Raw genomic sequence first — 22,849 nt, 5'->3', positions numbered from 1 at the left:
CCTTCCCTCTGATCTCAAGAGACTGTTACACCTCTGCCTGTCACTGTGGCTCAGTACCTAAGGGTAGTCAATTCCATAGTTTTCAAAACAAAACTAAAAGATGCACTGAGGGAGAACTGAATCAGTGATTACTAACGAGACAGAAAGAGATAGTTTGTATTTCCTGTACAAATTAATTTGTACTCTTAAGCCCTTCACTTCAGTCACTGCTCTGGTAAGTTACAGACTTTGAGCTATGCATTTCTGTGCCCCATTTCTCCACTGGAATTTAAATAGGTTGAAAGTGACAATGTTTTTCAAAATTATAAAAAGTAATGGTAAAGGCTGATTTGAGCACAGGCTCCAGAAGCGAAGCGCTGAGGTTAAGCCTTACCTCAGCTCCAGTATGCTAGTGACATTCCTGGAGGGGAAGATACGCCGAATATAGTTAAAATCCCCAACAAAGAGACTTCCATCAATACCCACTGCCAGTGCTACAGGGGCCAAGAGCTTATTTCCTTCTGCCAGACCATTGCAGCTCGGACAGGAGATGCTTCTGCGGCGCCCGTTCCCCATAATGCTGGTTATCACAGCTGGCTGCTGGGTGAGAAACTGATTTTCTCCGTTGCCTTTGTGCAATATACCTAAGGACAGAGAGGAGAAGAAGTGGTTATTACCACCATTCATTGCAGGAGACTGCAGGCTGTTTTCTTTTCAACAGCTGCTTTTAAGGACTGTTATAATGAAATGACTCCACCATTTGGTTTTTCAACGGTGCAAAAAGAGCAGAAGCATTTTGCAGGAGTAAAAATAAAGGTGTAATGAAGATTCAGTGTTAAAACCCACACACATACACAGCTACAGACCCAAACCTACACCCAGAGTCCTTTGGTATTTGTCATGAAAGAAAACCCTGCCACACAGCTCTGGCCTGGGACTGTGGTTTCGATGGTTTCTGAGTGGGTGGAGAAGAGCTGTTCCTTATTTGTGTCTCACTCCAGTTTCTTGTATCATGTTTTGTTTGGAATTCTGTGCCAACCTTACTGTTCTCTTTCCACCTCTCAGTCTTTCACACTTTTTAAATGGAAAATGAAAAATGAGAAATGGAGGCACCAGAGAGGATGATGGCACAGAAAATGAAAAGATAGGAGAAAGATGAAACTCCCAGAAAGGCTGCTAAGGATCAATGATAAAAGGCAAGAGGGAAGCTGGTGGTACAGATCTCTATTAGGCTTCAAGAAAATACCTTCAAGATAGGATTTATTTTCAAAATATTTGCTCAAAGAGCAGACCCCTGCTCCAAGAAGGCAGTGGATTTTCTGACAGTGTGACCATATCCTTTGTCATCAAAAACTGCGGAAATCTGGCTGGAAACTTTCAGCCTCATGTTCTTCTGGAAATGAAATTGTAACAAAACTGGTTCCCCACTGGCGACAACACTCGCTGTTGCCATGTACTACCCAAATGTGGACCCACTGCCCAGTGGTGGAAGTGAATTCAAATAGCCTGATCTTGCCAATTCTGAACAATACTTTAGATTTATTAAGCAGAAATACACTTTGGTAATGATCAGCAGGAAGGCTGCAAACAACACTTTGCAGGGAACAAATAAAATGTAGGCAAAGCATTCAGCTCCCAAAGAGCTGTTGGTAAAATACGAATATCACAAAGCTTCAGCTTAGCATATGGAAAGACAAAAAAAAAGTGAGGAAAAAACAAAAAGGTGACTAAGGAGAAAGACAAAGGAGACTCAGTATCTTGTCACAGACTCATACTCCTTGTAAAATCCATCTCAGGTTAGGGGAAAAAAAAAGGTCAAGCAAAAGGAACCAGGATCAGATGTGGTTAACATGAGAAAAACAGGGAAAACAGAAAGATATTACAGGGGAATAAATGAAAAACAGAATAGAGGATAAAGATTAGGACTTCAAGAAATTCATGCTGTGCAGTAAACAGTAAACACAGTAAAAAATGTGTTGAAATTTACAAAAAATTTCTGACAACTGAAATATGTCTCATACCTTACTGAGCTAAAGATGAAACAAGAAGAGTGGACAAACTGAATTTTCGGAAGTGTAAGTATAATGCAAATAAAAAGTTTTTGCAGATAGAACTCTATACAGGATAGCAAACACATGGAATTAACTAACTCACCACTCTTGACATTAAGTACATGATGTTTATCCAGAGACCATCCTCCTAAGTTTGAAGGATCCAGTTCAAATCCTTGCAGCAGTGCTGTCCTCTTCTCCCACAAAATGAGACTGGGGCAAGTCTCATATTCAAAACCCACAGACACTGAAATAAAATAAAATCTAATATACTTGCTGAACAAACACTGAATTAAATGTCCAGACCCCATTCACAACATTGAGCATTCCAGTTCCCCAGCTCCCTCAAGAAGATGGAGTGATTATATTCCTCACTTTTATTCTACAGTGTTATATTCAGATCTTTGACTAGACACAAATTTGAAACTTCATTCACATGTACTCTGCAGGGATTTGATCACTTCTACTTTAATAGCTCACATTGGGAAGTGATGGGTTTGGTGAGAGGAGAGTGAGAAATAAATTTTTTAAACTAGAGTAAAATTATATTAAATAATTAAAAATATCAGATAACAGGACAAGATAAATTCTTAATTTGCCAGATGTTCACAGCATTTATTTAGTGTATTCATTCTACATATCATATACCAAAGGGCAGTGAAAACTTTGTGTGCATTTAAGCACAATTGCACCGCAAGCATTACACAGGACAGCAATATCCCATGCAGTAATGTAAGAAAGAAAAGCTACAGCAAAGAAGAATTTAGAAAATATAGAAAATAATTAAGACTTAAAAAAAAATCTGCTCTATCCACACTGGCACAGTTCTGATGCTCATTTTTTACACTGTTGTATCAAAGTTATTCAGATATTCAATGGAAACTGAAAAATATTATGATGATCACTCTTTTTCCCACCCACTAGAATCAAGCTGACTAAAAATAGCTACAGAACTACAAGACTGAACAGCATCAGAGGAACAGCATTTTCATTTCAAATGTGTAATACCACAAGAGACTACAATAAGACCGTGTGTGAAAACCCAAATGCACTGCAGACTGCCAGCCAGTCCAGAATGAGGATCATTTTATAACTAAAGAAAATAAAATTGTAATGATGGATTAGGTTCCACCTAAGTTCCTGTGGCCAGTTTTTTCTATTGCCTGGTCTAAACCTTCAAAGTCAGGTACTGATCAGGCAACCCAGGCATGCTGATGAGTTTAGACCCTCTGAATATGATCTTTAATGTGTAAAAGAACTGTAATACAAAGATAAATTGTGTCAGGGAGACAAGAATGGTTCAGTCTATATTTGCTCCTCCATAAGGAAGTTTGAAGTTTTCTTATTTAGAATTACAGGTGTCACTTGGAAAGTTTTGGAGCTTGTATTCGCTGACTTACCTACAGCATCTGACAACCCATAAACCTTCTGACCGTAGGCATCTGTTTTGTCCCAGATAAATGTATATGCCAAGTTGGGAGATGCCTGAAATGACTTTTGGAACAAATGCCCTTCTACTGCTACCATCAAATGAACTTTGATCAGATTCAGCGGCACAAGTGTCTGAGTCATTATGATCTTCAGTAAGGATTTGTATCCAGCAGTGCGGGAACTCAGGTAGCTGAGCTTTATACTAGAGCCAGGGATCTCAATTTCTTCATGAAGAACCTGGATAGGAAAGAGGTCAAATATTTTACATTAATGTGTTTGTTTTTTTTTTAATGTATCACCTTGTGTATTCTTATAAACTTATGTCTTTCTGTTACTGGGAGTGGATATCCTCAAAGAAACACAGTTCAGCTGACATTTCTGACAAATAATTATTTGGTGTCTGTGTACACATCTTCTTAAGAGCCCACTGCTGGCCAAAGGGCAAATAAGCACAACCATTTTTACTGCAAGTTATATGCAAGGGAAACATAAGAAAAATCATAGGAACCCACAACTTCCACTAACAGTGTAAAGCCTAACTGAATACAGCAGTGAAAAAATAGTACCAACAGAGTTTTCTTTTGTCCTAAGAAGGAAATAAGGAAACAGTCTGTGGTCAGCACCACATGCCAAGCCTTTGCAAAATTCTCTTGAAATGCCTAAGCTGGCATCTCAAATACACAGATATAGTTGATATGGTATATGATAATAGTAGGGTGCAAGGTAATCAAAGATAAATGAGTCTGGGTGATACAAACCTGGGATATCTCCTGCAGCCCTCATTAGAAAACCTGGTACCTGTCAGAATGAATGCAGCTCTGCAGAGATATCTGCTGTAGCAATTGCAGGGAACACATGGTGGCTGTGTGCTCAGGTCAGAACTGTCAGCTGACCCCTGATTTCTGTACCCTTTTCACTCACACTGTTCTTACCTGGGTTTCTGGCACAATGGGATTGCGGCTGGGAGTGTCACTGAAGAAAGTTGAAAGTGGTGATGAAATGATGACTGGGTCAGGACGGACAAACCCACTGAGATCACAGCTGGGAATGGAGTTCTCCTCTGTCTTCATCACCAGGGTGTCCATGGCATAGAAGCTGTTCCATGGCAGCCAGACTGTCCTTTCCTGGCTCATAAATGGGGCCCGTTCAAAGTGCAGCGTTAGGGATGCTCCACCATTTGCAACCAAGTCAAACCTAGAAAAGTGTGGCCTTTAGAAGTGGCAAGACTGAGTAATTCCAGTAATAACATTCCTGGCTAATGAGATAGGTATAGAGGCACACCAGTAGTGATGAGTATTGGTCTGATTTGGGGTGGGATAGAGTTAATTTTCTTCCTAGTAGCTGGCAGAGTGCTGAGTTTTGGATTCAGGATGAGAATAATGTTGATAACACAGGGTTGCATTTATTATTGCAAGGCAGTGCTTACACAGAGTCAGAGCCTTTCCTCCTCCTCACCCCACCACACCAGGGAGCAGAATGGGGGCTGGGAGGGGACACAGCTGGGACAGCTGTCCCCCGCTAAGGGATACCCCAGATCATACGGTGCCATTCTCGTTATATAAACTACGGGGAAAGCTGCTCAGAATCTGGCTGAGAATTCCTTTATCTTTTTGTTATTTTCCTTTTCATTAGTTTTTATAATCATAATTTCAGTGATTAAACTGTTTTTATCTCAATGCAAGAGTTTTCTTACTTTTACCCTTGTGATTCTCTCCCCACACCTCCGAGGCAGGGAGAGTGAGCAGACCATGATTATGTTTTAAATGTCATGGTTCCAATGATCTATAGTGGGATGTGAACCTCTGGCAACTAAACAGCTGAAAACCAGCCAAGACAAGCAATGATTTGAAGTCACCTGAACAAAGCTCATTCTGATGATATTATAAATTCTGTATTAAGTAATTAAAAAAATACCCAACAAACAAATCACCACATTCATTATTACAAGTCACCCTTATATAGAAACAGCAGAGAAGCCAAGTTCATTCTGAGTTGGACACTGAATTATCCCTTTCCTAAAAGATCCTGTCCATCAAACATAGAATGGGACACACGGCAGTAAGAGAATAGTAATGAGAAGTGTAATACAAGTAAGATTTCCTGTCTCCAAGATAACTGATCTATCATTTTTCAGAGATACTAGGTGTTTACTCCAACCCCCTGCACAATCACAGCAATAACATGGAGCTGCACAGGCATTTGAAACCTGGCCTAAATGAGAAATGCTTCCAGGTTGTTCTGACAAGAGAAATAGGTGTCAGTTGTTCCATGTAAACGCTGGCAATGTAACAAATTACTCAATGACTTCAATAATCTATTCAAATCTAAATACAGTTCAGCTCACCATTTACTGCAACTTTAAACCACTGAAATCAACATTATACTTCTATTATAACAAATTAATATTCTGGAAAATATGGAACTTAAATACTCCCTATAGTTCAGTTGACTCCTATTATTATTTCAATTCAATTGTTTTTATGCAAGATCAAGATAAAATGGCAAATGTTTACAATGCCTGTGTCAGATAGACTGTTTTAGTTACCACAGCCAGTAAACCAGATAAACCAATGCACACTGACTTTTGTTTATCTGAATTTGTGTGCATTTCAAATAAGCTGATACAAGGGGGAAAAAGCACTTTTTTGCACAGCAGGAAATTGTCTAAATATATTCAATTAGAATCTTTTGATTGCATTCTACCCTGAAGAAACTCAAAAGAGAATGTATCTTCAAAAGCAAAGAGAAGCAGAAGGGAAATTTTAACAAAATATACTATTCTATAATGATGCTTTCTTTTTTCCTAGAAGTGTTAGCCTGCACTGCATTTTAAAATAAAATATTTCTTGTCTCAGCTGGATACTGCCGTAGCCCACAAATGTTTTCATAGATACAGAGCAATTTATTTGAAAGGAGTTTGCCTGCTAACACGTCATTATCAGAAGTCAGCCTGTTCATATTTACATGCAGTTAGTATTCAAAATGCCGCGTGAAAAATTACTTTTGTGTTTACTTAATAGCTCTTTGCCCTGGGAGGAAGGCAATGCCTGGTACCACATGGTTCCATTAGATCACACCATCTGTTAATCAGCAAAGACACTCCACAGCAAACAGGGGCTCAGTGAAGCAGGGACACTCACGTGCCATCCTGACGAGTGATGGTGTAGCCGTACTTTGGATACTTGACAAACGACACGTTGACCCCAACTAGAGGAGTCCCATCTGTAGTCACCACTTGGCCTCTTATGAGAGACACAAGACTGAAAAAGAAAGAGAATTAAAGGTATTAAAGCTAATGACAAAAGCAAAGTTATGTTGTTTATAAGTGAAGCAGTGGAACACTTGTACCTCATTTACTCTAAATCCAGTTTACTCCAAAGGTTTTTAGAATACTGAGGAACCACAATATTGCCCAGCTCCCTCTATACACTTGAATCAAGATACTGCTTGTCTACGCAGTGAGAGGTGTATAAAGAATGGCAGTCAGTGCTTTCCTTGTCTAACAAAGCTTTGCAGAGCACAAAGCTCCCTCACATTCAGCCAGGCCAAAGCTGTGACCCTGCAGCGACACTGAAACTCCCAAACCTCCCTGGGGGTACAATACCATGCCTGTGGGTGCCTCACACACTTGACAAACAATGGTGCAATGCCATATCTCTGTTTTATACCACCAATTCTTCACCTCAAGGTTCAAATTCCCTCATCTTAGGGAATGACTGATGTTTGTACACTGCATTCAGTCCTGATTTGGAACCCTTGCTTGCACTTTGCCAAGGGAAGGATTTGGTTTCAAGTCCAGCTTTACACACAGGCAAGACAAAACATTTCTTTGGCCAGCAGGATAAGCAGCTTTGCTTAACCTAAGGGAGATGAAGATGAGTTATTCCTCTGCAAGGCACAGTCAGTTTTTTCTCTTTGGCAAGTGCTTTGCTGCTGCTAAGTGCACAGCGGGCACAAAGTGCTGCTGCTCCCAGCTGGAGAGGAGTTTCCAGCCCCTGGCTCCTTTCCCTTCCATCTTCCCTGTACCCTGAGAGAAGCAGACTGGGGAGGGGGGAAGCTGCTTTGTAAAAGGGCAATGGAAAAGGTAAAGCTTCTTGTAGATGGCTTCCACTTCTGCACTGGAAACGTGAAAACAGGAGAAGGCGACCTGGGAAACAGGGAGAGAGTGAAGTCCTCTTAGCCCACAATCTCAGGGATTGTAAAATTGCACTTTGCTGTAGTCACAGATGAAAAGATTTATTTATTCATCAGTCTGTGCTTCCAGCGTGAGCCACCAACTCTGCTCTGCTGAGAGCCACGGAATGAAGAGCTCCTTCCCAGCAGGACTAGGGCTGCTCCCGAAGCTCAGCAGGCTCCAGGCTCATGCCAGGCACAGCACCCTGACCCAGGGATGTTTGGCCCCAGGCTGAGCTGCAGGACAAGGGGATGAAGCTGGGCTGAGCTTTGCTGAACACTGACAAATTGTGGTGGGCTCTGGGAGGGCCCCCTGCCAGAGAACAGCTCCTTTCATCAGCCAGACCAGGGATCATTTTCAGGTCCTTTCTGCCGACTCTGAGATGTTCAGGGGCTGTGATGTACCTTTCTAACTGTGTTATACCAGCTGTTTAACAACTATCTCCTTTATTTTTATTCCAAACAGGGTGCAATATTTTCTTCAATATTACATGAAAAAATCAAATTAATAAAACTGAGCCATTTCTGTTACTTTTCTTTTAGAACTTTCAAGTGCTTCTTGACCCTTCATGTCAAGTTCTAATTTGAAAACTCAACATTTTCTAAAAGAATATGGAATTTAATAGAAATTGAAACCTGTTGAGAAAAATCTACTTGGGAACACATTGGACCAAGATAATTGTCTTGGCATTATTCATTTTGCTTGAATTATTTTATGTGACAAACACACAGAAATAGTTGCAGGGAAAAAGTCACTCAAGCTTCTCTAGGGAAACTGTGCAGAAAGTAGATTTAGAAAGAAATTGTCAGATGGCGGAAGAAAACTAATAATGCCCATGACAATTTTTTCTACTTTCAATTTTAATATTTCAGGAAATAATTTGAATAAAAATATTTTGGTTAATAATCTTCCTTTCTATTTCTGAAGTGCTAAAATAAGGAACACAATGGATATTAGAATAAGAGAAAATGTAGCTAAAATCTGGATTTATAAGAATCATTGTTTTGACTAAGTCATTTCAAAAGTGTAACAGACAAATTGAACTGATACAAGAATTACTTTTTTTTTTAAACAAGGAATTTAAATACGTAAAATCATGTGGCTTTTTTCCCTGAAAACTTCATTTCATCTCATTTCTGCACAGAAAAAAATCAGTGAGTTTTAACTATTTTTGCAATCAATAAATTTTGTTCTTTTTTGCTTTAGCAGAGTAGGAAATAACTTCTTTTTCTTATACTGAGACTGGAAAAAAACCCCAAACCATTATTTTGTCCCACTTTTTCATGTCTTTCAATGTAATGACAGACTGAGCTAAGCAAACAGAGCTTACAAACATGGGAGCTACTTATTGAGATTATGGCAGCTTCAGTATATGGAAAACCTGGCAGCTGAACCTTGTGGCACTTTTAAAAGACAAAGCCATTAGTTTTAAAACTTACAATTTGACACTATACATTAGATTTGCCTAAAATTGGCACCAAAAGTAACAGCTGAGCTGCAGAATTATCAGAAGTACCTTCAAAACTTAAGAGGTGAAGGCCAATTTTAATATCATTAATAGGTCATTTGCAAAGACATGTTAAAATCTGCAGTGTAGTTCAGATGAATAAAACAGAACTAAGACTCCTACCATGAGGAGCCCTAAAAATAAAAATTCAAAGTTTCCAATGAGGTTTTTTTTAAAGGAGCCTCAGGATTGAAATGCTCAGCTCCTGTTTAGTCTAGAGCACTAATTCATAGAATCATAGAATGGGTTTGAAGGGACCTTAAGATCATTTTGTTCCAACCCCCTGCTTGGCAGGGTCACTTTCCACTATCCCAGGTTGCTCCAAGCCCCATCCAACTTGGCCTTAAACACTTCCAGGGATTAAAAAAAAACCAAAACAAAATCACCACAAATTTAGGTGAAAACAGAACAATTTTTTTCTATTTTTTCGAACAACTCCCTGTGTGTATGCATGGAGTATTTTACAGAACAGTAATTATATAGAGTAGGGTCCAACAGGGGTTTCCTGATAGAATGTGGAAATGATTATGTTCAGCACAGGGGTGAATACAATGGGGACCTGCTTGGTGTATCCAGAAACACTGTGATCCTCTTTTTACAGACAAATATTTAGGGACATGCTCTACATTACCCACTAAGCCTGTAATGGAATCCTGACTGAGGAAACAGTTTCCTGTAATGAAGTGCAATCTTTTGGGTGTTATCTCAAATGAAGCTCTTTCTTCAGTTTTAACTTTGGTGATATGAACATAATTAACATACTCATCAATTTCTTAGCATCTTTCCATGGAGACCTATTTATGTAATATTGATAAATACCAATCTTCTTGTAAGCATACAATGGCATCAAATATCAATTAATGATTTGCTAGCTTTTAGATTCATTACAAATATATAATTAATAATCTTAGGAAGAACAAGCATAGAAAAAGAAAAAAAACAAGAAGAAAAAGAAAACTTAGTCAGACGGATCAATGATACAAGTAAAACGGCTTTATGTAAGGAATAAATAATAAAACTCCATAAATCAGTGTAACTTTAAAATTATTTGAAATGCTATTCCATTATTGAAATTTGTGTTAGTGGCACTACATAAAATTTAATCTCTTTTAACTGGAAACCAGTTTGCATTTTCCCTTTTTCTAGACTGCAGTCTTCATAAAATATAAACCTCAGAAGCTCCTACTCAGTGGAAGAAACCTTCTTCTGGGTGTTGCCAAAATGTTAAAATGCTAATAAAACTCAGTGTTATAAAACAGAGGCCACATCATAAACTGCAACAGCGTGGCCTCAGTGTGATCTCAGTGTGATCAGCTCCTGAGATGAAGCTCCTGAAAGCAGCCTCTCCTGTTGAAACACAAATAAAATCTCTGGCAGAAATTTTCCCATACAGTGCAACTGCACAGATCCGGTGTCACAGTCACAGCTGCTACCTGCTGTTGAAGGGATTTTCTCCGGGGATGATGTGAGTGCTGTCCTTCCCCACGAGGAGCTTGATGCGATCATAGAACGACTTCACAGCGGGAGCGCCGGGGTGGCTCTGCTGGATGATGTCCAGTGGGTCCCGCGAGCCCCGGCACAGGAGGCTGTTCTGGCAGGTGGCCTGCAGGCAGCAGTCTGGGTCCAGGCAGTCCACCAGGCCATCTGAAAGGTAACAGGCACTGAGATCCAGCACAGTGCTGTGGAGCAATAATACCCGTGGAAATCCCAGTGCACTGGGAAAAACTGTTAAAGCTCACTCTTCATACCACCCCTACACCCTAAACCTGGTGATTCAGTCAACAATGCCATGAGGATGATGCTTTGGAGCACACTGGTTAAAAACCACTACAATTAATGTAAACCAGTGTTAGACAAGAATAAATCCCAAGAAATCTCTCAAGGGCTGACATTAGGCAAAATAAGTGGAAGGAATAAAGGATTTTTGTTTAGGTTATTTGCTTGTTTGTCTGGGGTTTTTTTTCTGTCTTGAGAATTAGGCTGTTTGATTTCATTTGTTCTGTTTGCAAAGCTGAGAGGAGATGGGGATGATAAAGTCATCGTTACCTAAGTAAAATAAAAATCACATTGCCGCCATGTTGGCAGTTCCTAGGGAAGGGCTGCTGGAACTCCCACCTCCCATGGATACCTGGCTCATGACTTGTGCGCGTGCTTGGGTAAGGAAGGATCAGTCACAAAGTTGGTGGGTTCAGTCATCATATTACAGATTAGGTTGTCCATCAAGAATATTTCTTAGGATGCATTTTTAAGAAAAAAATAGAATCTTAACACCAGAAATTAAAAGGGAATCAAGGGGGAGATCAATCTGTATACTTAGATAAATAACTGACTATTTTCAGCACTTACAGTAACGATTCTATTGTCATCTCTTCATTGGGTATCATTATTTAACTGAAATATGTTCTCTCAATGGAGTTCTACTATGATTTAGAAATTAATAACCATTTGCTTTAAAATACTATCATCTCTAACAATTTAGAAACATTTGTTCACCTACTCTGGCAAGAATCAGGAGATCAGTCTGCAATCTGCTTATGTCTGTAAACCTTCAGAGACTTCCCAAGGTGCACCAATCTGATTTTTGAATACAAATATGGCCTGGGCATACACTGAGCATCATACACAAGACAGAGCATTCCAGCAGGGAAGCAGACAAAAGTCCCTTAGGCTAAGATCATGACTCATGCATTTTCAGGATTTTCAAGTGCACAACAGACCAGCACAGCGATAACTGGAAAAACAACAACCTAAAGGAAAAAAAAAACCAATCTAAAACTATGAAAACTTCCTTTTTTTACAATTAGCCTTGTATATCCAACCCATTGTGTGTGCCTGAAATGACTGTGCCTGACCCGATTTAAAAACAAAATTGCCAAGGTATGCTGACAGTGTTTCATTCAGGCCTCTAAGGAGATTTAAGTCAGACAAACTACCTTGTTGTGAAAACTGTATGTTGCTTTAAGGTCACTCGCCTATTCACATTAGGAGCTCCATTCATCTTGAAATCCTCTCCAACGTGGCTGTAGGAACTTTCTGTCTCGCTACAGTTCATTTTCTACCCACTTTATATAATCATTCTAAGGACATAATTAGCTTCAGGGTATAACTAAAGGCAGTTTTCCTATTAAGCTCTGAGAAATTCTCAGCATCCTGCATTCTTTCTCAGTCTGTGAGACCTCTACAACTATGAACTGAGATTTACCCACTGTTTAGTCCACTCAGTTCTGTTAGTCAGATGACCACCAGGCAAGAAAATCCTATCAACACACTAGAAATAACAGAGGAAAAATACAGGATATAAATTACTCCCTTTGATGAATTTACATTTACCTATTCAAGCTGCATCATATTTTTGCTATACCTGTTATTAGAGGTGAGCATAAGTTATGTCTGTAATGACCTCATCACGCAGCAGATTATGGGACGCTGTAGCCAAACACTTGTGATGACACCATGAACTGGGAATGGGCATTTCAGTCCCTTAGGCTCCTGTCAGTCATGCGAATCACATCTTTATGCTTGCGAGCCCCCTTGGATATTGTCTGACATTGCAATCTTCAGTAAATTACCCCGCCACTGCCAATCTCACCGTTATCTCACAACCAATCAAGCAGGCAATCAAACTGCTCTGAATTGCCAGTTCAGGACCTGGGAGGCTGGAAACATCTCCATTCAACAGCAGGGAGAAACCTGCCTGTGATTCCTTCCATGTAAGAAGGTTTTGCTGCAGTTCTGTGAATTCAGACTCAGATGCTTTCAGACGCTTACAACAGTATTTTGAAAAGACAGGCATAGAGCATAACACAATTTACTTTTTAGAACATTATTGCTTATATGGCTTTATTCCCCTGTATTAATTTATTCTCAGATGGCAGGATTCAGGATTGAGGATATTTTTACCTTATGTGAACTAGTTGATCCAGGTTGTACAGCAGCACCAAGGTCTGGGTCCGCTCAGCACACACAGCCAGGCCCTGTGCACTGCTGCTCGGTATCAAAGGCTTAGACACCACTGTGCTGCTCACATCCACAGCTGCTGCTATTATTGACTCTGCTGCTCTGAAAACTCTGACTCCATGCGTGAAAGAGAATTGGTTTCTGTCAGAATATACCTGGTTTTAGTTCACCTTTGCCTAATTTGCTATCTGGACTCTTATCACAGAATGGCTGTGATTGGCAAGGACACCTGGAGGTGATCAGGTCCAGCCCCCTGCTCAAGCAAGGCTACCAGATGCTGGTTGCCCAGGACCATGCTCGGACAGCTTTTGAATGACTCTGAGGATGGAGACTCCACAGCCTCACTGGGCATCCTGCTCCAGTGTTCAGTCACTAGACAAAGAAGTGTCTCCCAGCATACATTTGTGCCTGGGGTTGTTCCTCCTCAGGTGCAGGACCTTGCACTTCATGAGGTTTCTCTCAGCCCATTTTTCCAGCCATACTGTACTGTTATATATGAAGTAAATTGTTACAGAATCATTTATTTGCATTAGACTCAGCTGATTAAAACCAGAGCTAGAAAAAAAAGTACCTTCTGTAAAAGAAAATTCTGCTATTAGCATAAATTTTAATTAGAATTCAGTACTTCGGGTTTTAATACACAGTTCAGAGCTTGTCATCCTCCAAATTTCCTCAGGTATGCTGAATTATTTATATGGTTAATTCAATGACAAACCCTCACCACTTGCCTCACCAAAATATTGCTGCTTTTCATGGCATACACAGCCGAGTTTCAAGTGGGCAGTGACCTCTCTGATACTCTGCATGCTAAAGGGGGGAGGCTGGAGAGGGAGCTAAGATGGTGCTGAACCTTTTCCAACAATCTGAGAACAAAACAAGTCCTGACTTGGCCTTAACTGAGAAGAAAGAAATAGGAAATTTTGATCTGATTTCAACCGGCAGCACAGGATTAGCTCTCCATTGCTGTTCGTGGTTTTTCTGAATTCTCAAATCTTTTCAGAAATGAAGCAAGCGACATGCTATCCCTCTTGAAGAGTTCACTTTGCTAATGAATACATACATTTCTCAACTTTCTGTGAACTGTTCCACAAGCTTTTTGGCAGACTTAACTACACAGCAAAGAGAAAACTTTGAAGAATTACTTGAAAGTAGATTAACCTACTCATGCATGTCATATTTGTGACTGCCTTATTATTTTATTCCTCTTGACCATCATTAGAAGGACTAAAAGCTCTCAGGAGGAATAGTGATATATTTTACCCCATTAATATTCTAATGTATTTAGAACCTCTCAGCATCAGTGTTCCTTTGTCACTGAATATATTTCTCACCACGCCCAGGTTACTGGATTGCAGAATTAGAAAGGTGCTACACCTTTCTGCAGAAAGTTGATGCTTGAGCTATTGGGGTTTTTTAAACCTCAATGACTAAATTATCTACAGTTTCCACACTTCTTCAAGCACTTGCAGGTTGTGCTTCAGGTTCAATTCACGATGCATATCAGAATGAGTCCACTTTGACCTGACATCCAGCTCTCTAAGACGATGCTTTCTGTACCCAGCAAGGGACAATTCTGTTTCCAACCCAAAACTCCCGAGCCCACGCTCAGCAGAGGGCATCCTTACACTTCACTAGCTGCAGGAGCTGGGGACTTTCAAAGCCTAATTCCTGGAAATTTTTCTTCTTCCAATAAACATTTCAGACTGATGATTAAAATGGAGGTGGGGAGGGGGGGAACAGAAGCTACTATGAACCCTGAGGGCAAAAGGGTCTTTGATCACTCTGAGGGCAAATTAGTTAATTTATCATGATCCAATTTTAATTATGTGCAGTATTAATATACCCAAGGTGAAAGAATTAGAGATGCTCTATCAGATTATCAAAAGAGTAGGCCTTCTCTCTGCCAACACAGAAATATTTTAATTGAGCTCTAAAACTGCATGCAAAACTGCTGCCACAGGCAGGCTATGCCACAGCCCAGTATATCTCATAACCAGGAAGTTTATCTAATATTTAACCCAAATTTTCACACTTTTGTAGCCTGATCTAATTACTGTGATCTATATTGGCATGTATCATTCAAAATAATTCCTCAGAAGTTCCTGGTGCTAACAAGAAAGGAAACTCTTCTATTCCTGTAGCTCCAGGAATTCTGCTCCAGCCCTGTAAAGACTCCTTGTAAACCATCAGGACACTCATTACACCACTGGCTTTTGTAACTAACTGTGAGCACAACAGAATATTTTGTAACCCAAAACCCAAACCTCTCAGGACAAGCTGGATTGTAAATTCCAAGTTGTGGTAAAGCAGAATGAACGAGGAGATTGGTTGTGCCTTCAAATGCCCCAAAATCTCCCCAATGAGGCTTTAAAGTACCCTGGAAGATGAGAGTGGTGAAGCACCAGCCCCACTTCCCTGGCCCACTCAGTATCCCCGTGCTGCCTGGAGCCCTGGCAGTCAGGAAAAGCCTCATTCCTGGGCATTCCTGAGAGCACCAGCTGGAAGAACCCACTGCAGGTGCAGCTCCAGCTATGCATGAGCTTGGGGGTCTCTCAGAACCTGTGGATTATTGATGCTCCAACTCCAAACCACTCCTTGCTCGAGCCAGGCTGACCCAAAGGGCTGTAAGATGAGAACAACCTTGAAAAAAAAAGTTTGTCCAGCTCCAGTGTACACAGCCACCTCCACGGATCCTGGTGCCTTTTCAAACCATGGAATTTGCAGTCACTGAGCTTCTTGCTTTTGCTTCTGCCCGGGCTGTGAGAGGGAGTTACTGTAGTACCATGTCCCGTGAGAGACAGGGAAAGGATAAGCTGGCTAATGTGTGTAAAGGCGATTAGAGGCTGACATGAAGTTGTAACACAATCACAAACAAGCACACTCATTAGCTCTTGTCAAACTTTGAGTGCCTACTTTTGATACAGATTTTATACCTGAGCACACGTGACTCACTCTGGCCCCCATCCACAACAGATTTCATCTCCTGATTGCATTTAATGTTCCACAACTGACTATTGTACAGGCTCCAGGAAGGTATTTTCTGTGCCAAGAGTATTCTGGGTATTTATATTGAGAACTTCATAAAATCTTTTGTCTGTGCTGAATTAGAGACCCCCGCTGAGGCAATGCTTGTTGAGGCAAGCTAAATTACATGATTTGCTTTTGTGCTGTGAAATACTTGTATTATCTTAAATGTCACGAGCCTGATGCAGTATCAAGTCACAGGATTTGTAATTTTCTAAAAGCAATTTTTTTCTAAATGTTTATTGCAGGAAGACACTTTTCTTTCTATTTTCCTTCTGTCTAATTTCAGAGATGAGTTTTCTAAGACAACTCAAATAAACAGCCTTTCAATCAGTCAAGTGCACTGTCCTGACAGTGAACTTCACTAGAAATGTATTTTTCTTGTGAACTGAAGAGATTTCATACTGGAGCAGATAGTTGGCTTTCTCTAATTCGTTATCTTTAATGTATTATGTCAAACAGAATTACCACCAACTGTACTTCCTGGTGGGGTTAAAGATATAGAATAACAAACTGAAGGGCAAAATTTGCCTCCTGAGAGATGCTCATGCCTCTTTGGAAAGCCAAGTGGAAAAGACATTAAAATGTATTTTAAAAAGAGTGTCCCACTTTGCATAACAAATAAATTCCTCATTTCTATTTAGCTTAGTATTCTATACAGCTATGGGTTGCTTCCTTTCCTTTTCCTACCAATTTTAGACCAGATAATTACATTGTGAGGAGAAATGTGATCTGGGAAGTGATAGAAGCAGTGATTGCATTTAAGCTTTTATTTTTTTTAACCTGCCTGCACCTGTCCTATCCATCCTGATCAAATCTGAAACAAACAAATTTAGCAAAATTTTGCTTATTTTCTGTTTTTCTTTCTCTGAGATTACATAATTTAACTGTCTTGCCAATAAAAACCATAAGAATCAGCAATTTTGAATGGATGCAAAAGGTGGGAGAAGAGAGAAAGAAGGAAAAGAAAAGCCTAGAAAGAGCAAGCCTGGTGGGCAATATGGGCTCCTGCCAAGGCTGCCTCTGCAGACGACAGGATTTTTAAATCTGCCTCCCAAATTATCCCAAGGCACTCAGGACAAAGATTCCTCAAATGTGATGGATATCAGCTGCATCCAACATTTAGTGAAACTATACTTTAGAAAAGACATCTGAGTTTTGCTGTGTGTCCCATTGTCTCATGGACCTGGAGGCACTGGAACATCTAAGGTGAAATCTAGTTAAGCAGGAGACTGCTTTGAGATACTAAAAGCATTTTTCTATTTAAGAACAAGCAAATTATTATAAAATAGTTATTGCAAAATGATGGGTATAAACAGCCACAGTAGTGATTTTCTTATGCAATATGCCAAAAGAAATAGGAACTTAAAAAGTAGCATATCGTCTGCTGTTCCTCAAAATACCATCTGTAATGCCTTAATTTCCTAAAATAAAGCCACGGTGAATTAAATGGGTTATACGTGTCTATTAGGGGGATTATATATTGTAATCACAATTACAGGTCTTAAAATAAAGCTGTTTCTAATCCCTCCAAAAGATGCTTAATAATGATTAGATTACTGAGGGACTGATTAAGGGAAGATAGTAGCTTTAGAAGCAGCCACAGTGAGCAAATTATGTAATCCAAACACGGTTTGGAAAACAGAAGCACTTTCCAATTTAAAGAGATCTTAAAAGTGAGTCAATGCCAGAATGCCCTTACTTTTCAGTTAGGCTTCCTCCTTAAAGAAAAATGATGAAAAAAAAAAAAAGAACAAAAAGATAAATAAGAGACTTTCAAGTTTTTTCAGCATAGTAGCTTATGTACCAGAGTAACCCTAAACAGGTTCATAAAGAATCACAGAACCACAGGCTGGTTTGGGTTGGAAGGGACCTTAAAACTCATCCAGTGCCACCCCCTGCCATGGGCAGGGACACCTTCCACTGCCCCAGGTTGCTCCAAGCCCCTCCAACCTGGCCTTGGACACTTCCAGGAGAAAGACTTAGTTAAGCCCATGTCTTGATTTGACATATGGTGGTAAGGACAAAAGCAGGTGAATTTCCCAATGTTACCTCACAGCTCCACCTGAACAGCCCTAAGAGGAGAAAACAGATTTGGAGATTCTCTTCTCTTGCTGCTCTGGAATCACATTCCATTTATGCCAGTAATCCACACTGACATCTCATTTAAAATGAAGATTTGTAAGTCTAAAAGAGAGGGGGACTCATCTGCCTCTTCTAGGAATAAACCAACTAAAGGACATTGATCTGAAATGGAAAGAAAATATTAAGTATAATCTTTCATTTTTCTCTTTTTGAACTATGGTATGGAGTTTGCATTGTGGCAGATAATAAGACAAAGCAGGACAAATGGGAAACCCTCTGGAGTCAGTGGCAATGCTCTCCTTGACATTCATAAAATGAAGACTTGGCCCAAGGCCTTTGAATCTGATTGTGAGATACAATTGCAATAAGAATGGCTGAACAGGGAAAAAGCTCCAAAATATTTAAATTTGCTGCCACAGAAGACAGGAAATGATAGTTCCCTTTCAGTGACATGCTGAAGGAACTGTATTTTAACAACATGCAGAAAAGAAGGAGGTTAAACTATCCAGAGAAAGACCTCATTTAGGGAAAAAAAAGTATTTTTAGCTGCCCTACTGCCTTCTGAAAGAACAGCTTGTTTGTTCTGTACTACCCCAGAACTACTTGCTTATGTTAACAGAGCAATGTTGCTAATGGAGCAGCAAATGAGTTCAACACTTTGCTGCAAATAAACTCAGCTGAGTTTCAAATGAAAAGAGTGACTGGGAGGAGAGGCAATTTCTTTAACTTCTAATAAACTTGCATTTTATGTGAAACTTGGGGTTGTGGTAACTCACTGGATCTTTAATATTGATTCCCATAGTACAGTTTTCAGCTTTGTCTAATGAGAAAACTTAATTTTATCTGTTCCTTTATATATAGAGTCACAATTACACAAAGGTGCAGCTGGAAGCACAGAACACACATCCCTTCCAGCCTCTCCATTCCTGCACACTCCCCTACAAACACAGAGGTCACAGGACACATTCCTGGCCAGGTGTGCAGTGAACCAGGCACATACAGCGCAGCACATCTTAGGCAAAGGCAGGACTGCACTCTAAGATACCAAGCATTAAGTGATTAACATTATATTTGTTGTTTGAGTTTTATTGTCGTTCTTGTGACTGTCAATTTGACAAACTGATGGTGAGGACAACGTCTTTGTCCTCACAGTGCACATGGGAAAGGACCCCATGACATCTCAAAGAAATCTGAAACCCAAAATATAATCAAGCAAACTGCAGCTGCACAAATCACTAAGGCATGAGGGAGAGCGAGAGCGCTGCAGTGGCACAGCCTGTGGGGAGCTCTGTGTAGGAAACACACCGTGGCTCAAAGGCTCTCTTTTGTTTTTCAGGAGTGCCTGGCAAGCTTGTGGAGAAACAGCAGCTGAACAGGTGCTGAACAGCACCTGACCTCCCTTATATAAACATTCTACAGGAATTAATAAGGATGAGACTATTAAGAGCAGGAATGAGCATTGAATTAAGAGTACTGAGCAAAGGGTCAGAAGACAAGAGATTCATTTCTGCCTTTATCATAAAATCCCCATATGAAAATGTGTGGGTCAAAGGGACTTCTCAGGTTGTTTGGATCTTGGCTCAAGCTTAAATTTTCAAACTGTTTACACGCACAAGAACCAACAAGCAGTAACCACTCTAGTCTCTGGAAAAAAAATTACTTAAAATGCGAACATTGAGAACATCTGAAGAGTTCTCCCCTAAACCTCTCCAGCCTTCAGCTAGACCATCTAATTTTCTTCCAGGTGCTTTACTATGGTAAACCAAAATCCATGCAACTTGCATGATAATGGAATAGACAATTCTTCATTAATTATTAATTAATAATATTATATATCTGTTGTATGGCATATTCTCTCTGTATTCTTTGCCTTTGATAAGCTACTGTTTGCCTTCCTTGAGTAAGGTTTACAGTTCTACAATTTTTCATTAGGATGAGCAGCTGAATAGTGTCACTGGTCATTTTTAGCCCTGCTTGTCTGTTTTACAAGTGCAAAATACTGTCCTAGATATATAAATAAACTTCTTGTTCTGGCATTTCCAAAAACATTTCCAAACTTTTTCCTTTATTTGAGGAAATTCTAGTAATACATCCATTTTCAAATTTCCCTTTATAACCTTTAAAGCCTGTAAAAACGGCAAACCCAAGCATTTAACCTCTTAGTTTCTTACACTGAATATTAACACAAGTTTAGTGGGTTTTGTTGTATACTTAAATGCCAATTAACATACTTTGGCAGTTAGATTCTGCTCTTTATAATTCTGTAACAGCTGTAAAGCAAGCTCTAGTTCTCTGAAATTGAATTAGCTTTAGAACTTCTAAAATACTCCTCTAAGCACTGAGCATGTGGAACCAAGGAACTAACAGAGGATTTACAAATTAAAACTAGCTGATGATATTCAGGTGTGGTTAATATCATGTAATCAAAACCAAATACACCTTTTTCTCAGTTTGGGACTTACAAACAGTTTCTAAACCCTGAAATCTTACATAGAATTAAAACACTCATCCTAATGACAATTTTACCCTTGATACAGCCCAATGTTGCTTTGCAGTTTTAGGAAATACATTTATAAAATATCTATTAATCAGCAAACAGCAGATGCTTTCTTTAGATTAATTATTGGCCAAAGAAAAGGGAAGGAGTCTCAAGGAAGAAAGCTGTGTGTGATGTTTGGTTTATAACAGAGAGCAGAAGCCCACGAAAAAGAATCTCTGTGATTTACTAAAGACATTATATTGAAAGGAATAAGAAAGTTCCTTTAAATGAAGGAGCAAATTAACCGATCTTGTTTAGAAAGAACAACATCTCAGAACTGCTTTCAGGCCACCACGGATGGCTCTACAAAACCAGAAAAACAGCTTTGAAGGGAAACACAGGACACATCCTGCATTTAATAGGGAAATGCCTGATAAAGGGCAGGGAAAAAAAGCCGGGATGTCAGGCCCTTACACCATACATGCCCATTCAGCACATCTCACCCAACCCTTCATAGTCTGGCACGTGAACTGTGCAGTGTGACAGCAAGGGACAGCCTGGCAGTGGCTGTGTGACAGCAGGGGACAGCCGGACAGGGGCTGTGTGAGAGCAGGGGACAGCCGGACAGGGACTGTGTGAGAGCAGGGGACAGCCGGACAGGGGCTGTGTGAGAGCAGGGGACAGCCGGACAGGGACTGTGTGAGAGCAGGGGACAGCCTGGCAGGGGCTGTGTGAGAGCAGGGGACAGCTGGACAGGGGCTGTGTGAGAGCAGGGGACAGTCGGACAGGGGCTGTGTGAGAGCAGGGGACAGCCTGGCAGGGGCTGTGTGAGAGCAGGGGACAGTCGGACAGCGGCTGTGTGACAGCAGGGGACAGCCTGGCAGGGGCTGTGTGAGAGCAGGGGACAGTCGGACAGCGGCTGTGTGACAGCAGGGGACAGCCTGGCAGGGACTGTGTGAGAGCAGGGGACAGCCTGGCAGAGGCTGTGTGAGAGCAGGGGACAGCCGGACAGGGGCTGTGTGAGAGCAGGGGACAGCCTGGCAGGGGCTGTGTGAGAGCAGGGGACAGCCTGGCAGGGGCTGTGTGAGAGCAGGGGACAGTCGGACAGCGGCTGTGTGACAGCAGGGGACAGCCGGACAGGGACTGTGTGAGAGCAGGGGACAGCCTGGCAGGGACTGTGTGAGAGCAGGGGACAGCCTGGCAGAGGCTGTGTGAGAGCAGGGGACAGCCGGACAGGGGCTGTGTGAGAGCAGGGGACAGCCTGGCAGGGGCTGTGTGAGAGCAGGGGACAGCCGGACAGGGGCTGTGTGACAGCAGGGGACAGCCGGACAGGGGCTGTGTGAGAGCAGGGGACAGCCAGACAGGGGCTGTGTGAGAGCAGGGGACAGCCGGACAGGGGCTGTGTGAGAGCAGGGGACAGCCTGGCAGGGGCTGTGTGAGAGCAGGGGACAGCCGGACAGGGGCTGTGTGACAGCAGGGGACAGCCGGACAGGGGCTGTGTGAGAGCAGGGGACAGCCAGACAGGGGCTGTGTGAGAGCAGGGGACAGCCGGACAGGGGCTGTGTGACAGCAGGGGACAGCCAGACAGGGGCTGTGCACAGAACAGCGCGGTCCCAGCACGGACAGTACAAGGTGGCTCTGTCAGCTGCTCCGAGGGGCACACGGGCACAGGGAGCTCCTCTGCCGCTCCTGTGCCCCAGGAGCCCGCAGCAGACAGCTCTGCTGTGCCCCCACCGAGGCTTTGGGTGGGACTGAGCCTCCCGCCCGGGGGTCCCTGCGTGTCCCGCACGGCCGCAGCTCCCTCTCCTTTGTTGGAGAACACCTGACAGCAGCGACAGCCACAGCCCTTCTGCAGGACAATGACTCCCGAGGCCGGTGTGTGCAGCCCTCTGCTCTTTCGGACTGTGATCGAAAGCCTTTGCTCACCTCCTTCGTTATCCTTGTTGTCGGCACAGGCGGTTTCCATGGCGACGCTGCATCCCGGCCCCCTCCAGCCGCTCTGGCAGACGCACTGCCAGCTGTTCTGGCCCAGCGTGCATCTCCCGTTGCCATTGCACAGGTCCGGGCAGCCATCTGGGAGGACAAACGGAGAAGGTGAGCCCAGGGCACTCCCACCCTGCTGCGCTCAGGCCGTGCTACTGTGCAGACAAAAAGGCTCGGTC

The 22,849-nt window shown here is 41.7% G+C and overlaps 1 protein-coding gene across 5 annotated transcripts in view; it reads right to left on the bottom strand.

Moving 5' to 3' along the window:
* The window catches only part of TENM2 (teneurin transmembrane protein 2), a 740,257-nt gene that overhangs the window by 31,561 nt on the left and 685,847 nt on the right, over positions 1 to 22,849 (bottom strand). For all 5 annotated transcript variants that reach the window (XM_048319587.1, XM_048319586.1, XM_048319590.1 and 2 more), the window contains 7 exons: positions 22,614 to 22,760; positions 10,576 to 10,786; positions 6,602 to 6,721; positions 4,394 to 4,655; positions 3,431 to 3,698; positions 2,134 to 2,277; positions 374 to 623 (listed from right to left, as the gene is read on the bottom strand). In XM_048319587.1, the coding sequence (XP_048175544.1) occupies positions 374 to 623; positions 2,134 to 2,277; positions 3,431 to 3,698; positions 4,394 to 4,655; positions 6,602 to 6,721; positions 10,576 to 10,786; positions 22,614 to 22,760 (1,402 nt within the window). The remainder of the gene's footprint in view (positions 1 to 373; positions 624 to 2,133; positions 2,278 to 3,430; positions 3,699 to 4,393; positions 4,656 to 6,601; positions 6,722 to 10,575; positions 10,787 to 22,613; positions 22,761 to 22,849) is intronic.

The sequence above is a fragment of the Corvus hawaiiensis genome, chromosome 15, assembly GCF_020740725.1.
Source record: "Corvus hawaiiensis isolate bCorHaw1 chromosome 15, bCorHaw1.pri.cur, whole genome shotgun sequence".
Lineage (NCBI taxonomy): Eukaryota > Metazoa > Chordata > Aves > Passeriformes > Corvidae > Corvus > Corvus hawaiiensis.
The sequence above is the reverse complement of the archived record's forward strand: the minus strand, read 5'-3'. Positions and strand labels throughout refer to the sequence as shown.